This window comes from Micrasema longulum, unplaced genomic scaffold (genome assembly GCF_059751315.1).
Source record: "Micrasema longulum isolate JH-2025_06_02 unplaced genomic scaffold, ASM5975131v1 h1tg001079l, whole genome shotgun sequence".
Lineage (NCBI taxonomy): Eukaryota > Metazoa > Arthropoda > Insecta > Trichoptera > Brachycentridae > Micrasema > Micrasema longulum.
This window is the reverse complement of record NW_028278267.1, coordinates 77,203-93,441: the sequence shown is the minus strand read 5'-3', so window position 1 is coordinate 93,441 and position 16,239 is coordinate 77,203. Positions and strand designations below refer to the sequence as shown.

At 36.0% G+C, this 16,239-nt stretch overlaps 2 protein-coding genes across 3 annotated transcripts in view; both read right to left on the bottom strand.

Annotated features, from left to right (window-relative positions):
• The window catches only part of Brr2 (U5 small nuclear ribonucleoprotein l(3)72Ab), a 63,519-nt gene extending 57,796 nt beyond the window's left edge, over positions 1-5,723 (bottom strand). The window contains exons 1-4 of the mRNA XM_088233252.1: positions 5,565-5,723; positions 2,985-3,148; positions 1,921-2,122; positions 316-427 (exon numbers count right to left, since the gene is read on the bottom strand). Of these exons, the coding sequence (XP_088089378.1) occupies positions 316-427; positions 1,921-2,122; positions 2,985-3,148; positions 5,565-5,609 (523 nt within the window). The 5' untranslated portion in view covers positions 5,610-5,723. The remainder of the gene's footprint in view (positions 1-315; positions 428-1,920; positions 2,123-2,984; positions 3,149-5,564) is intronic.
• Positions 5,724-9,183: 3,460 nt separating this feature from the next.
• LOC148277164 (uncharacterized) overlaps positions 9,184-16,239 on the bottom strand; it is a 74,611-nt gene continuing 67,555 nt past the window's right edge. Inside the window, exons 1-3 of one of the 2 annotated variants that reach the window (XM_088233253.1) lie at positions 13,744-13,925; positions 11,571-12,011; positions 9,184-10,315 (exon numbers count right to left, since the gene is read on the bottom strand). In XM_088233253.1, the coding sequence (XP_088089379.1) occupies positions 9,636-10,315; positions 11,571-11,961 (1,071 nt within the window). In that variant the 5' untranslated portion in view covers positions 11,962-12,011; positions 13,744-13,925 and the 3' untranslated portion in view covers positions 9,184-9,635. Of the gene's footprint in view, positions 10,316-11,570; positions 12,012-13,743; positions 13,926-16,239 lie in introns of those variants that run through there. The other variant, XM_088233254.1, reaches the window with a different exon arrangement.

Below are 16,239 nucleotides of genomic sequence, written 5' to 3'. Positions count from 1 at the left end.
TTTGCAGGAGTCCTTATCAATAAATCTTCTGATCCTTCCCAAAATTGATATTTTTTTTGCAATCTTATTTATTACCATCTTAGCGTTTTGGTGCAATGTAAGTTTTGAATCTGAAATATTTAATTTCAGTGACTTCATTAAGTTTTTCATTTTCTATTACAATTGATGGTGTAATTGCTATTCTTTTGTTTCCTATATTCAATTTTAATTTATTAATTTTTAGCCACAGTGATACACTATTAAGATCATGATTTAGTTAAATAAATTGGCATTATTTCTGAACACGCTTCGAATATAAAAATAAATCATTCGTACCCAAGTTGACGAGGAGCGCGAACCTCTCATCCGGTATGGCGCCGAGGAGAGATTCGACTTCAATCTTGCGGTCGTGGTCCTTCATTCTGTCGTTCTTCAGGACGGCCAGTACCTGCAATTGTACGCACGTGTGATAGCACAGAAGCCACAGGCATGTAAATTTTTATTACAAAAGCTGAGAGAGCATCATGAAAAATGACAATTTTATTGTTTCGGCAGTATATATTATATTCCCGACACATGCAGGCCATAATTAACCTTACATATTTATTTATTTATTCATATTTTTCGCTTACAAACTATGGTTAATAATAAAAATAATGTGACCTCACTGGGGTTTCCCGTGCCGAGGACACTTAACAATATACTTTTTTAAAATTACATTTGAGAATAAACAAAGAAGACTAACTTAAAAAACAAACATAATTAACAAATATTCAGACAGTTTTAAAAACAAGGTATTTATGTACATCTATATTATTTATATTGCAAAACACACAATGAAAACAACAAAAACCTAACATAAGCCATACAGTTGTGGAGCAGTTGATTCAGCATTGGTATGGGCGAATGAGACAATCCATTTTACTTCTACCTAGCTCCACTATCCATTTTTTTATAGCCTTTTTAAACATTTTCTCATTACGAATTGCTTTAATAGATAGTGGAAGTAGGTTATAGATCTTAATTGAATAATACTCAAAATCCCTTTGTCCGAAAGTGGTATCAGTTTGTATTTGTTTAAGTTGTCTATGTGTCGAGGATCTAGTGATTATGTTATTTGTATGTGATGTATTGTGGGGGTTATGTCTTTCATTTGAGTAAGAGTAGTTTTCGAATCTGTAAGTGAGTATTGTTTTAGCGTATAATTGTTTTGGTGTCATAAGTTGTGATTTATGGAATATTTCTTCGGTAGATGTCTGTATCGGGACTCTGCGTATTATTTTAGTTATGGATTTTTGTGCAACAAATACACTATTTAAAACTGTGTCACTCGCACCACCCCATCCGATTATACCGTACTCCAAAATTGATTGGCACAATGCAAAATAAATCTTTAAAAGTTCCTATACGTTAATTATATTTTGAATGGTTTTGAATATAAACGTTAATTTCTTAAGTTTATTAGTAACGTTTTCAATCTGCTGTTTCCACTTTAGATTTATATCAATAATAACTCCTAAGTATTTGACTAATAAAAACTCCTAAGTATAATCGCTTTATAATATGCAAACTTCACTGGTCCATTAGAGTTAAGTCTAATTGTGTAAAATATTAAACTTTGTAACTGTACTGTATGTTTCCTAAATGAAAGAAAATAAAAATAAATAAAATAGGTGTGTGGTATGTAGCATTATTTGAAAACAAAGGCAGATTAAATATTTCCCGATGTCTGAGTGATTTGATCAGTGATCAGTAATTTCCCAAGACTAATGACATTAGTTTAACAGCTGTCATTCTAATCAAGTTACATTTAAGGACTATAGCACACAGCCAATGACAGGTCATGCCGGGACTTCGATACTCCCTTCTCAAAAATCATTTCCCTCTCTGTGGCAACAGATTCGGGCCGGCACGGCTTAGGCGCGAGCGAGCGGCACGTACCTCGTCGGCGGCGCCGCACAGCACGTCGCGCGGCTGGTCGCCCAGCGCGGACTGCATGAAGGCGAGCAGCAGGTCGTGCGCGCGGCGCGTGTCCTGCGTGCGCGGGCGGTAGGCGGCGGCCGGGCCCTCCGCGCCCTCGGCCGTGAGCGTGGCGCCCTTCATGCGCTCGAAGTCGTACTGCGCCTCGTCGCGCTTCTGCCGCCTGCGGGGCACCGGAGTTTCAATTTTACAATTTCAATTTTAAACAAAAACGACTTAACTCTAAATAACCTTAAAATGAGTTAAGATCATAAAATGACTTAAGATCATAAAACGACTTAAGATCATAAAACGACTTAACTCAAAATAACCTTAAAATGAGTTCAGATCATAAAATGACTTAAATAAAAATAACCTAAAAATAAGTTAATATTGTAAAACGACTTAACTCAAAACAACCTTAAAATGAGTTAAGATCATAAAACAAATTAACTCAAAAGAACCTAAAAATGACTTAAGATCATAAAATGACTTAAATAAAAATAACCTAAAAATAAGTTAATATTGTAAAACGACTTAACTCAAAACAACCTTAAAATGAGTTAAGATCATAAAACAACTTAACTCAAAAGAACCTAAAAATGACTTAAGATCATAAAATGACTTAAATAAAAATAACCTAAAAATAAGTTAATATTGTAAAACGACTTAAATCAAAATAACCTAAAAATGAGTTAATATTGTAAAACGACTTAACTCAAAATAACCTAAAAATGACTTAAGATCACATGTAGATGGACATGTCAAAAGTAGGAATAATCGGCGTGTGTACATGAGAAGATGTATGAATGTAAAGGAAGCGAGGTCTGTATGTCAAAATCGAGTGATGTGGCGTTCTATCCTCTCTGCCTACCCCTACGGCGAAACGGCGTGATGGTTTGTTTGTTTGATAATTTTCTTTTCATACTCGGGTTTCAATATAGTTTTTAAGTTTTTTTTATTTTTTTATTTATCTAACTTTAATATTGTTATATTTTATATAATAATAAATAAATAATAAATAAATAAAAATAGAATATACGGACTTGATTTTCCTCTCCTCCGCGCGGTCGGGCCGCGTGCGCTGGTGCCGGTCGCCCATGCGCGTGCCGGTCAGCTTGCCGACGAGGGACACGACCTCCCCGGTGGCCTCGTCCCTGCCGCGCCGCTCGATGAACCGAACGTCGGCTTGGAGCACGAGATTCGAGTTCTGGAATCGCCGGAGAAACGACAGGATTCATTTATTTAATGTTAATGTAATAATTGACGCAGTTAAGTCCATCGGATGTGGGAGTTGTTTTGGACTATAGACTGACATACAACGAGCATATAGATAACATTGACAAATGTAAAATAATATCTTTCTCGCGATCTAAAAAACCAATACAATTCAACTACAAACTAAAAAATACTTCCCTACAATATTTAGAGTTTGTCCAAATTTTAGTAGACAAGAACTGGATTCCACTCCCTGGGGAGCTGTTTATATTAACATATTACAACAGAGATGAAGAACATTCAAGAGAAGGTAATATAGAAGTCTAGGCATCTACACACTGTGTAACATTCACCATTCTGCCCATATTCGAACATCTACATATATTCCTTCAATTCTTCCATCTGTTGATGTTTGTGAAGTTAAAGAGCTGAAACCTTTATTTATGCGGGTGAGATTCATCTGATTGAATTATTTCACCTACATACTAGACTAGGCAACGACTGAAAATATTATTTTTTCAATTTCTATACTTCTTCATGGGCCAGGTCATTTATCAACAATATTTTGAGTTTGTCCAAATTTTTGTAGACAAGGACTGGATTCAACTCCCTAGGGAGCTGTTTATATTAACATTTTACAACAGAGATGAAGAAAATTCAAAAAAAGGTAATATAGAAGTCTAGGCATCTACAGGGCTTATGACATGTCATTGGCTGGTTTAAGTGGCCACTTTACACACTGTGTAACATTCACCATTCTGCCCATATTCAAACATCTACATATATTCCTTCAATTCTTCCATCTGTTGATGTTTGTGAAGTTAAAGAGCTGAAACCTTTATTTAGGCGGGTGAGATTCATCTGATTGAATTATTTCACCTACATACTAGACTAGGCAACGACTGAAAATATTATTTTTTCAATTTCTATACTTCTTCATGGACCAGGTAATTTATCAACAATATTTTGAGTTTGTCCCAATTTTTGTAGACAAGAACTGGATTCCACTCCCTGGGGAGCTGTTTATATTAACATATTACAACAGAGATGAAAACGTTCAAGAGAAGGTAATATAGAAGTCTAGGCATCTACAGGGCTTATGACCTGTCATTAGCTGGTTTAAGTGGCCACTTTACACACTGTGTAACATTCACCATTCTCCCCATATTTGAACATCTACATTCCTTCAATCCTTTCATCTTTTGACTTTTGTGAAGTAAAAGAGCCGAAACCTTTATCACGTGGGTGAGATTCATCCGGCTGAACCAAATCACCTACTAGGCAACCCCGTGTCCCCACGGTAAGCAAGTAGATTAACGAGTTCCGGGGAATCGAATTTATTATTGACAATTTTATAAAGCAGGATCTGATCAAACATATCTCTTCAGTGTGCTAATGAATTTATTAGACTTTAATATTACGTCGAAAAGTCGAACGTCATGGTCTTCGAAAGAAATGTAACTATGACTGAATGTAAGATTGTAGTAAATGGAGATAGTTTGAAACAGGTCGAAGAATTTGTATATCTGGGTAGTATGTTACTATACTAGAGATGGAAATATGGACGAGGATATTGAAAGGAGGGTTAGTGCCGGTAACAGAGTTAATGGTGCCTTAAAGTCTGTCGTAGCAAATAAGTGTCTATCGCAAGAGGCTAAATTCGCAGTTCATAATGGAGTTCTGGTACCGACCCTGATGTATGGAAGCGAAGCATGGAGTTGGAAAAAAAGGGACGAAAGTAGACTGAATGCTGTTGAAATGCGATCCCTCAGGCGAATGTGCGGAAAAACAATGTATGATAGGTGCCCTAATGTCGAAATTAGAGCAGAATTCAAGGCTGAGTTAAGCATTATCGACAAAATTAAGAAAGGTCTTTTGCGATGGTTCGGTCATGTGGAGCGAATGAATGATGAAAGAACGGCTAAAAAGATTTATGATGCGAATGTGTCCGGGTTGTAGAAGTCGAGGAAGGCCGAGAAAGACATGGCATGATCAAGTACAACAAATTCTTGAAAGTGGTCATGTGAAAAGTCGGAATAATCGACGTGCGTGCATGAGAAGATGTATGAATGTGAAGGAAGCAAAGGAAGTGTGCCAGGACAGAGTGGTGTGGCGTTCTATCCTCTCTGCCTACCCCTCCAGGGAAATGGCGTGATGGTTAGTTAGTTAGTTAGCTCTTTGGAAGTCAAATATTTTTTTACCGAATCTCACGCTGTTTTATTTCTTAATCAAAGTCATTTTCGTTAAGATCTGACAACTCATTGCATCAATAAACTCAATGTGTGTGAAAGGCGTAAACATTTAAAGCGTATTACTTCTTTAAATCGTCAAAAGCCAGAAACAAAAACATAACCTCAAACGAAGCCTTTCATATGCTTTAAAAGTATATTTACGCGTCAAATACTCACAGCCTTGTACTCATATTGAAGTTGGCGCGCCGCAGCATCGGCCATGATTTCGTATTTTATAAAATACCACTAAATTATAAATGTTTTTGTTACATTCCACTCGACGTATATTGAACGATCAAAACACCTCCTTCTGGAAAATCACAGATACCATAGAATAATTTGATCTACTGCTTGACAAACCATAGAAAAACACACGATTTTTAAATAATACATTTGTAACTACAAATAAAACGGGGTCAAAACTTAACTTTTGTCGGTAAAATGAAACCTACAAACATACAAATCATCATATTATTTATTGTTTCAGTATTTACTTTGTGGAATAACATTATGAATATATTTAAAATAAAACACTGTGTAAATTTACCAAACAAGAGTTTTAAACATTAAAACACGATTAGTTTTGGATAATCAGTATTACTTGTCCTCAGGTGTAGTGGTAGTTTGTATTTACCCAAAACTAGTCGTGTTTTTTATTATTATTATTAGAATGGATAACTTATATAGCGCTATTTTCGTAATAAAATACCTCAAGGGCGCTTTACATAGTGATTCTATTGTTTAATGAATTTAATTGAAGCTTTTAAATTTGTAATTTAATTAAAACAATTTATTTTGTTGTCACATGTTACGGATTTATTCAAATGATTTAGAGAACAAGTGGGTTTTAAGTTTTTTCCGAAACATCACTTCACTTTCACAGCCTCGCCCCTCTGCTGGGAGAGCATTCCATGCCATAGGGCCTGCGACCGCAAATGCTCGTTCACTAAATTTAGTGCGCTGTTTGCGTAGAGGTATGATAACTTTTCCTCTCGCCGTAGACGTAGCTGATCTAAGCGTGAGACGCCTGTCAGCTAGTTTATCTGGAATGCATAGTTCCCTTAGATATTCCGGAGCAGAGTTGTGCAGTGACTTATACATAAGCCAACAGAGTTTGTATTCGACCCTCTGTGGAAAACGTTGCTAGTGTAGTTTTAATGTATTTAAACTCTTGTGTGGTAAATTAAGAAAGTGTTTTATTTTAAATAAATACAAATCATCACGCTATTTCCCCGTAAGTGAAGACACAGAGGATAGAACACCATATCACTCAACAATCACACTTATTTTTATGCACACATGTCGTTTCTTTATCGATTTTTGACAGGTTTACTAAGTATTTGGCTATGCTAATTTGTCTTTTTCGGTCTATTTGGTATTTTGTTGACATCAATCGTATTTTTTTTGTCACTTTTTCGCTATCCAATTCAATTATTTTCAAATAAAAGAGAGACACAACAGACACAAAAGAGTGACACAAAAAAAACTGAAGGCCTTTGAGATGCGTATATATTTTTTTGTACGTGCGATGTCATTGAATTCCTTCTAAACGGCTTAACCGATTTACATGCGGTTTTCAGAGAAATGTAGATCCTTGCGCTGCACGTGTTCATACGTTTTAAAATCTTCAATCTTATATGTAAAAAATAATGTAGGTGCATAAATATTTCATTCGTCGATCTACTGAAATTTGAAAAGAATGCACGTACTAAAAAGATGGGAGAATGTTGTTGTTTTGTGTTTAAAAAAGTTTGTTAAAACAGCATTCGTTTTTTGTGGATCTCAATCAGATTCTTACCTTAATTTCCTTATAATTTTTACCCATTTATTTCTTTTTATTGGATTTTTGGTAATACTAAAATAATATTAACTGACATTCAACACATTTTAAAAAATCGGATTCCTTTATAAGTGCACCCCTGTTGGTGAGAAGAGCTGAGTTTGACTTTTGCTAAAAGAATTCCATATTTAAAATATATAATAATTGCATGTTTTGGAATTCAACCATTAACAAGTACCTAGTTATCTACTTAAATTCAATATTTGAATGTTATCATTTTTTTAGTCTACGAATTCAATCAAAAACAAGTACCTACTTTAATTATAATAATAAAAACACTTTATAGTTTTATTCCACTTTTATTTATAATTATTTTATAAATTTTCTACCAGTGACCGGGTTTCGTCGTAACCGACATCGTCAGACTGGTGGGAGACTAAACAAATTTCTATGTTATATACAAGTGCATTTTATGCATTGCAAAGTATTTTTATTATTATAATTAAAATGCAGTTCCACCAAGAAATGTCAGTAGAAAAACTCAATATAACAAGAAGTACCTACTTATCAATGAAAAGTCTGTTTCCTTTTTCCGGACAGTTTTTGCACGCTTTCACGACACAATCATTCCTATTTTTAAAAAATTTGGTTTCGAATTAAATATCAAGGTCACGTCAAACCCCTGCAGGCGGTTAAAGAATGACTAAATTTGCGTTGGGCATGAGTTGAGCTATAATTTCAAAGGGCTCAGGGTAAAACGCAGTCTGAATTTTCTTCATAACCACGTATTTTCGTATTTTCTCCTTGGATTATAGCACTTCAGCAGTGATTTTTGCACGATTTTGATTTGAGCACACTAAGAACTTTTAGCCAATCAAATGAGGAGATAAAACGCAAAACCAAACTTTATTACAAATATGTAAATAGCCCAAAAAAGGCAAAAATAAATAACCAGTGTTCTTATTTCTTTATAAATTTGGTTATATATATTGTTCATCTGTTTGCGTGAATGTCACTGTACTCCTCCTAAACGGCTGGACCGATTTTAATGATTTTTTTGTATGTGTTTGAGTGGGTCCCTGGATGGTTCAGATTCACAATAGGACCCGATGATTGCGCTGCAATCTCAATTTCTGATGTCACTTAGTATATAGTTTATTCTTTTTACATCTGTCAGATTGTCAAAGAAAACAAAATGGACATTTAAACGACATGAATGATTATTTAAACATCCAAACCATAGAATTAAGAATAGTCCAGAAACCGCATACGCACATTTTTTTATATTTTTTAAAATTTATTTACAATTTTAAAAAACCCGTAAGGGTTACATTAGAAATTGAATATTGTCTAGTCATTTTATGTATCGTCTAGTCTAGTTAGTTCAGTCATCACGTGCTTTTTCAGATTGATTTTAAATTTGTCTCCTGTAAAAGTTTTCAAGTAGTAAGGTAGGTCCTTGTAGTGTTTAAGTCCATTATGTAGTATTTTTGACTGTCCTGTGTTTGTCTTCATCAAACAGAAGGCGACTAAACTACTACACTATAAATTAGTAGGTTTACGTTTTGACCCATAAGTTTCTTTGTAGACGTCGCTCAGTGCGCAACTCCCGATTTGAATTCAACTATGCCGTGCTGTGTCGTTTTAAAGTGAAGAAATATTGCTGGGACTAAGAAGACTTGAGTTCGACATTTGCAAAAACAATTCTATATTTGAAAATGAATTATTTTATATTTTGGAATTCAACCATAAACAAGTATCTAGGCACTTACTTAAATTCAATATTTGAATATTGATAATTTTAGTTTTGAAATTCAATCGTAGATTCACAATTGGCCCCGGTAGGTGGAAAATTCGAATATCAAAAAAACGTTTGAGGAACCAGCTAATAGCAGGCAAGCCAACGTTCGGGCAGGACTACGTCTGTCAGGTCCGCTGGTGTTTTAGTAGTTTTAGAGTGTGCATTGGGCTTTTTTTATTACCTATAATGGAAAATGGAAATGTTAAAAAATATTATTTTCTCACTCAAGTTTTTTTATTTTTTGTCACATTTAATGTTAACATTTTTTACATAATTTAGAAAAACTTAATTGGTATTTTTATGTCAGAAAATCTTTATTTTTTAAACTTATAATGTATGACTATGTTTTTTTAAATAAAATAAAAAATAAATATAACAGTTAAATACTTAGATTATGAATTAAATCAATTAAAACCAACTCTCTGTTACTCTGTTTGTTCAACATGTACAAAGAAACATCAGCGCATAGCATCGTTTTTACTGTCACCTCTAACTGGGTAGGAGTTCCCATGCATCCACAAGCATAAATCCTACATCTTTTCGAAATGAAGTCGTACATATGTATGTCAAAATATCTCGGCTTTTGCTTAATGTAACATGGCGTTACAACACCGTTTGCAGAAGGATTTTTAGCAGTCTTAAGATTTTATAAAATCTTTAAAGAACGTCATTTTCTTGGATCTTGAGAGTGTATTTTGGCCATGTGTGAATTGAGAGTCCTTCTTTTCGTGCAAGAATAAGCGCACATTGAGCACGGAAAGGGTTTCTTCCCCGTATGAGTGGTCATATGCCTCTTCAAATTAACTCCGTGCGAACACGTGTAATCGCACACCGAGCAGGCGTATGGTTTCACACCCGTATGCGTCAGCATGTGCGACTTTAAATACCTGTTTTGCGCGCACGAGTAATCGCATTCAGGACACGATAACGGTTTATCGACTGCGTGGGTCAACACGTGAGACTTCAGCGACGCGGCTCTCGAGCATGTGTAATCGCACTGTGTACACGAAATTGATTTCTGGGCGCCGTGCGTGGACAGGTGACATTTCAAGTCTGATTTGTAAGAGCTTTTGTATTCGCAGTGCGAGCACATAAATGGTTTCTCGCCGGTGTGGCTCAGCATGTGGCGTTTCAAGTTCTCTTTCTGAGCGCACATGTATTCGCACTCTGAGCACGAGTAGGGCTTTTCACCGGTGTGAGTTAGTACGTGCGATCTGTAATTACCGACGTGGGAACTTCTGTACGGACACTCAGAGCAGACGTATTTCACTACTGGAGGGGTTCTGTGAGAACGCGATTTTTTCTCCTTTTCCGAATCCACAGATTTTGTCATTTTATTCTTCAAATCTAAAAACAAAAAAAAATTAACAAACCATCACGTCGTTTCCCCGTAAGGGTAGGCAGAGAGAATAGAACGCCACAACACTCTACACACTATCTTTGCATACAGATCTCGCTTCCTCTTCATTCACACATCTTCTCATGCAGGCGCGCCAATTATTCCGACTTTTGACATGTCCATCTTCAAGTATTTGTTGGATTTGGTCATGCCATGTCTTTCTCGGTCTTCCTCTATTTCTGCAGCCATCAACATTCGCATTGTAAATATTCTTAGCCATTCTTTCGCTGTCCATTCGTTCTACATGTCCAAACCAGCGCAGAGTTCCTTTCTTGATTTTGTCGATAATGCTTGTCTCAGCCTTACATAATGTACGGATCTCAACATTTGCGCATCTATCGTACATAGTTTTACCACACATTCGCCCGAGAGATCGCGTTTCGACAGCATTCAGCCTACTTTCATCCCTGTTTTTCCAAGTCCATACTTAGCTCCCATACATCAGGGACGGGACCAGCACTCCGTTGTGAACTGCCAATTTTGCCTCTTGTGACAAAAATTAGTACTTTTTATTTAATGTCCGCACAGTAATTTAGTGTTTAGAGCGTTTGCCTAACACGCATGAGTCAAGTCAAGGTGACCTAGCTTACGCTTCGGGTGACAGTCCAAAATGAAACATTGCAGCGTGAAAAAGCCGAAGACCTGCATCATAGGTTAACACGCTAAACATTGTTCAAAAAGCAGACTAATCTACACCCCTAAAATATATATATATATATATATGTTGGGATAATTTATATAGCGCCGAGCAAAGTAGGGTAAACAATTTACTACCCTGGCAACGCTAACGATATGCCGATTTTGTTTTCTTCGACAATCTGACAGATGGAAAAATAATTCAATTTTTAAGTAATGCATCTGCTAATTACACGTGAAATGTGATCCCATCCTGTTTCTCAAAGATACCAGCAGTATTTCTACACTTTAAAACGACACAACACGTCATAGTTGAATTCAAATCGGGAGTTGCGTACTGCGCGACGTCTACAAAGAAACTAATGGGTCAAAACGTAAAACTACTATTTAAAGAGTAGTTTAGTCGCCTTCTGTTTGATGCGCGTATGCGAGTTCTGGACTATTCTTGATTCTATGGCAATAGATCTTAAAGGATTCTCTAGAGAATTATTATTCTGAGTTAAAAATAGTGTTTTCATTTGAAAAATTGAAATATATTGTACAGCACGTAAGGATTTGTTTTTTTACCATCATCTTTAGGATCACTTTCGAGTATGTCGTCAGCCGGTTCAGCCTTCACAGCAATAACATCCAACTCCTCGCTTTTAAAGGAACATGGGGCCCCTTCTTCAGTATGGAGAATGTCTCCTTTCACGTCGCGTAAACATTTGAGTACGTCACCAGCCGGTTCAGCCTTCACAGCAACAACATCCAACTGCTCGCTTTTAAAGGAGCATGGGGCCCCTTCTTCAATATGGAGAATGTCTGCTTTCTCGTCTCGTAAACATTCGAGTACCTCGTCAGCCGGTTCGGCCTTCACAGCAACAACGTCAAACTCCTCGCTTTTAAAGGAACACGGGGCCCCTACTTCAGTATGGAGAATGTCTCCTTTTGCGTCACGTAACGCAACATTAGCCATTTTTACCTCTGCAGAGTACCTCTCAGTACAAATTCTTGATGGTTAGAAACCTAAAAAAAAGACTTTTTGAGTTAACATGGTTTAAGTATGTTCAAATGTTTCCAGACATGCTGAATTTCCTCCCTGGGGAGTTATTTATATCTAAATTTGTTGGAACAGAGAAGGCAAACATTTTTCAGAAGGTAATATGGATGTTTAGGCATTCACAAGGCGTATGAAATGTCCCTATCAGCATCCGATTTTGCACTGCATTGGTACACCATACACAGCGTGTGTTGATCATCTGTTATTTATTTATTTATTTTACAGAAACAAACAGTCGACAATGATAACATAAAAAAGATACGGTTTAAAGACAGACCAGCGAATTTTCTAAATAAAATTATGCATATTAAATTGTGGTACAACAAAAGGGTGTGTTTATGTGTATTTGTATGAGAGTAAGTGTATAGGTGTGTTTGTGTGCATGTATGAGTAAGTGTTCAGGCGTGTGTAAGTGTGAGCATCATTAAATAGCAAGTGGGATCGTATCGCAGCCAGAAAGAATAAGTCTTACTTTATTTTTCAATAAATCAAGGGGCGTGTTGAATATATCAATAGATGAAAAAAAAGCTTTATAGTTTGAGCAAGAATATATAGATAGAGGAAAGAGTGTTGTGCGTAGTTAGCGCTACAGACTGGCAGATGGAATAAATACTTATTTCTTGTCACGCGAAAGGGGACATTGAGATTAATTTAGGAGAGTAGGTTAAAAGAATCTACTTTATTATTTAATAATTTATAAAAATAGGGTAATTGAGATATACTGCGTCTATTTTCAAGGGTAAAAAATCCATTATGTGTAGCAGATTAGCTGTAAGTACAAAGCGTTTTATTGTTTTTATAATCTAGGTATTTAAAAAAATTCGTTGAACCATTTCAATCCTTTCGATGTTTGTTATGTATGTGGGCTCCACACAACGGATGCAAACGCCAAGTTATACAAGGGTACGGTGAACAGGCTTACGCTTCAGGCGCCAGTGAAATATTACGAAGTAAAACCATAATTTATTCGAACCAATGTTTCATGTCGACATTCCCAGCAATCTAACTCGGACCTCAATCGTGGTAGGCAAACGCACCAACCACTACACAACGAGGCGTGCTTATTTCCACTCGTTTTTTTGGTCAGGGTTTTTACATAAGCAGCCATCAAGTCATAAAGAGTCGTTAAGGATTCCGGTTCTGTTTCACACAGAACTGTATTCTTCACCCGCCTGGACATGGACACGACTGATTTACTAATCATAATTATATTGCTCTAACTATAATGCTGTTTTTTCATATATTGATATATTCAACACGTCTTTTGATTTATTTAAAAATAAATTAAAACTGATTCTTTCTGGCTGCGATACGATCCCACTTGCTATTTAATGATGCTCACACTTACACACGCCTGAACACTTACTCCCACATACACACCTCTGCACTCACTCTCATACAAATACACACAAACACACTCTTTTGTTGTACCACAATTTAATACGTATGATTTTTATTTGGAAACTTCTCTGGTCTGTCTTTAAATGTTATCTTTTATATGTTATTACATCATTGTCGACTGTTTGTTTCTGTAAAATAAATAAATAAATATATAACGCAGGCAGTACACTGGTACAAGTAAGTAGGTTACGTATCGTATTGATTTGTTTTTTATACGGCTTCTTCTGTCTTCCGAATTAATACGTACAATCTTGCTTTCCGTAACTATAACAATCAAAGAGCGATGATTATAATTACCTTTGTAAGTGTTCTGAGAGAAAGCCCATGTATTAATTATTAAAATCATTAGGGAGCTGTTGATTATACGCGAATAACACTGATGACTACCAATAGTCGGCGAACGCGGGTGACGGAGCCGGCCATTTCTGGTTTCGAGTTTTAATCATAGACAAAAGCTATCTGATTTCAATTTGACAGTTAGTACATAGATTAATCACTAGTCCATAGACAGTGTTTTGAGTATGTCCAATAGATTTTTTAAATATTTTTTTTCAATTCAATTTATTTATTTTAAATATAACATATACATGACAAAAATACATTCAATACGTACATATTATAAAAAAGAAAAAAAAATACACGAAAGAGACTCATGTCAAAGTAGTCGAAGAATCCTGCTCCGGAAAACCCCTTCGGATACATGGAACAGATCAATATCCAGAGCGATGTTGTTCAGCATAGCGGTGGCCCTTCCAACAGGCATAACCATAGGCAGGTTGGTCCTGAATATCGGAATATGAAACAATCTATGCTGACGCTGTCTTAAGCTAGGGTTTCCTAGGACAGCGGCGCCCGTATCTTAACGGCCGTAGTGAACGGTGATGCGGTGGACAGCCGTCATAGTGGTGACTAGAGGGTGATTTTATTTTTTAACGGTGTTATCAACACCATTTTTATAGGAAACCACTCTCTAGTCACCGTTACGACGGCTGTCAACCGCATTAATGTCCACTACGGCCGTTAAAATACGGGCACCGCTGTCCTAGGAAACCCGAGCTTTAGGTAATTATCAGGAACATACAAACCAATGCTAATCATAATTTCAGAATTATCGATCATACCGCGCAACAATCGATAAAAATGTGTAGTCAAATACACATTCCTTCTAGTCTCTAAACTGTTGTAGCCGAGCATACCCCGGGGAGACTCGGTCGGGTAGAGCCGAGGATAACACCCGCACTCTCTCATGTAGAGATATCTCAGAAACTTTTTTTGGATTTTCTCTATCATAAGAGAGTACTTCAGTTCATGTGGAATGAACGACCAGAATCTGATCATCAGTGGTAATGCATTGATTTTCATTGGTAAACCCTTGCGGGTTACACACATTTAATCTTTTTTTTTTTTACTCATAAAATTAACATTCGGCGGTTGATAATAATATTTTTACCATATTTTGTAAAGGTTGTCTTTTGTCTCGTCTATTGTTTAGTTTTGCCTAGTTGTTTATTGTATAATTTCAGTCAATGGTTTATTACTCTCGATTGTCCTTTTCTCGTTTTAGAAGAAAAGTTCGCTCTACATGTTTTGTTTGTCTTAAAATAGTACAAACATAATAAATGAATGTTCTTATATTAACTTATTTATTTATTATATAGGGTAAATCTGAGACAAGTATAATTGAAGTGTAAATCTGAGACAAGTATAATTGATAAGATTAAGAAAGGGTCTCTGAGATGGTTCGGTCACGTAGAACGAATGGACGACGAGAGAATGGTAAAACAAGTTTATATGGCAAAAATGAACGGCAACGTTAGACGAGGACGACCGAGGAAGACGTGGCATGATCAGATAAACCAAAATCTTAAGTCTGGTCATGTCAAAAGCAGACAGAACCGAAGGGCATGTATGACATGGATGAATGTGGAAGAGGCTAGGATTGTATGCCAGGATAGACGTGTGTGGCGGTCCATTCTCTCTGCCTACCCCTACGGGGAAATGGCGTGATGGTAGTAGTAGTAGTAGTAGTAATTTATTATATATATATATACGGCCTTAGCCAATTACAACAGTTACATGAAGAAACATAAATGCAAGAAACTGAACAAAAAGAACATAAAACTATTTAGCAAAGACAAACAAGGGCAAAACAATAATAGTATACAATATATTCAAAAAAACGAAAGACCAAAAACTTTGAGCTAAACCATGCCAATCCAACTTCATCCCACACTGTTTAGTCGCGAAGAGATCTACGAAAAGCCGGAAGATCTATCCCAAAAAATTTCAAGTCGTGTGATGAATTGACTAATCTACACATTCTGGACATTGGGGCATTAAAACCAAAGTTGCTCTTAGAAGATTTTATAAATAGCAGATTTTGACTTCTGGTGACACGGCTGGGAACACGAAAAGAAATTGATCGCAACAGAGATGGGACATCACTTAAAGCATTAAGTATTTTGAAAATGCATATAAGGTCCATCTCAGTTCTACGTCAATAATTATTAAATCTAATTATGATTAAAACATATACTAATTTTTAACATTTCCAAACAATATACGTTCACTTCTTTAAAGCTAGCACGAATAAGATTACTTTTTAAAAACTAACTAATCTGCTAAACACATGTTTTTTTAAGTAACATTTAAATGAAATAATATTTTTTTGCTCTCTTGTTCATGTTCAAGCCGGCGCAGAGGCCCTTTTTTGGTTTGTCGATAATGCTTATCTCAGTCTTACATGATGTACTGATCTCAACATTTGTGCATCTATCGTACATAATTTTACCA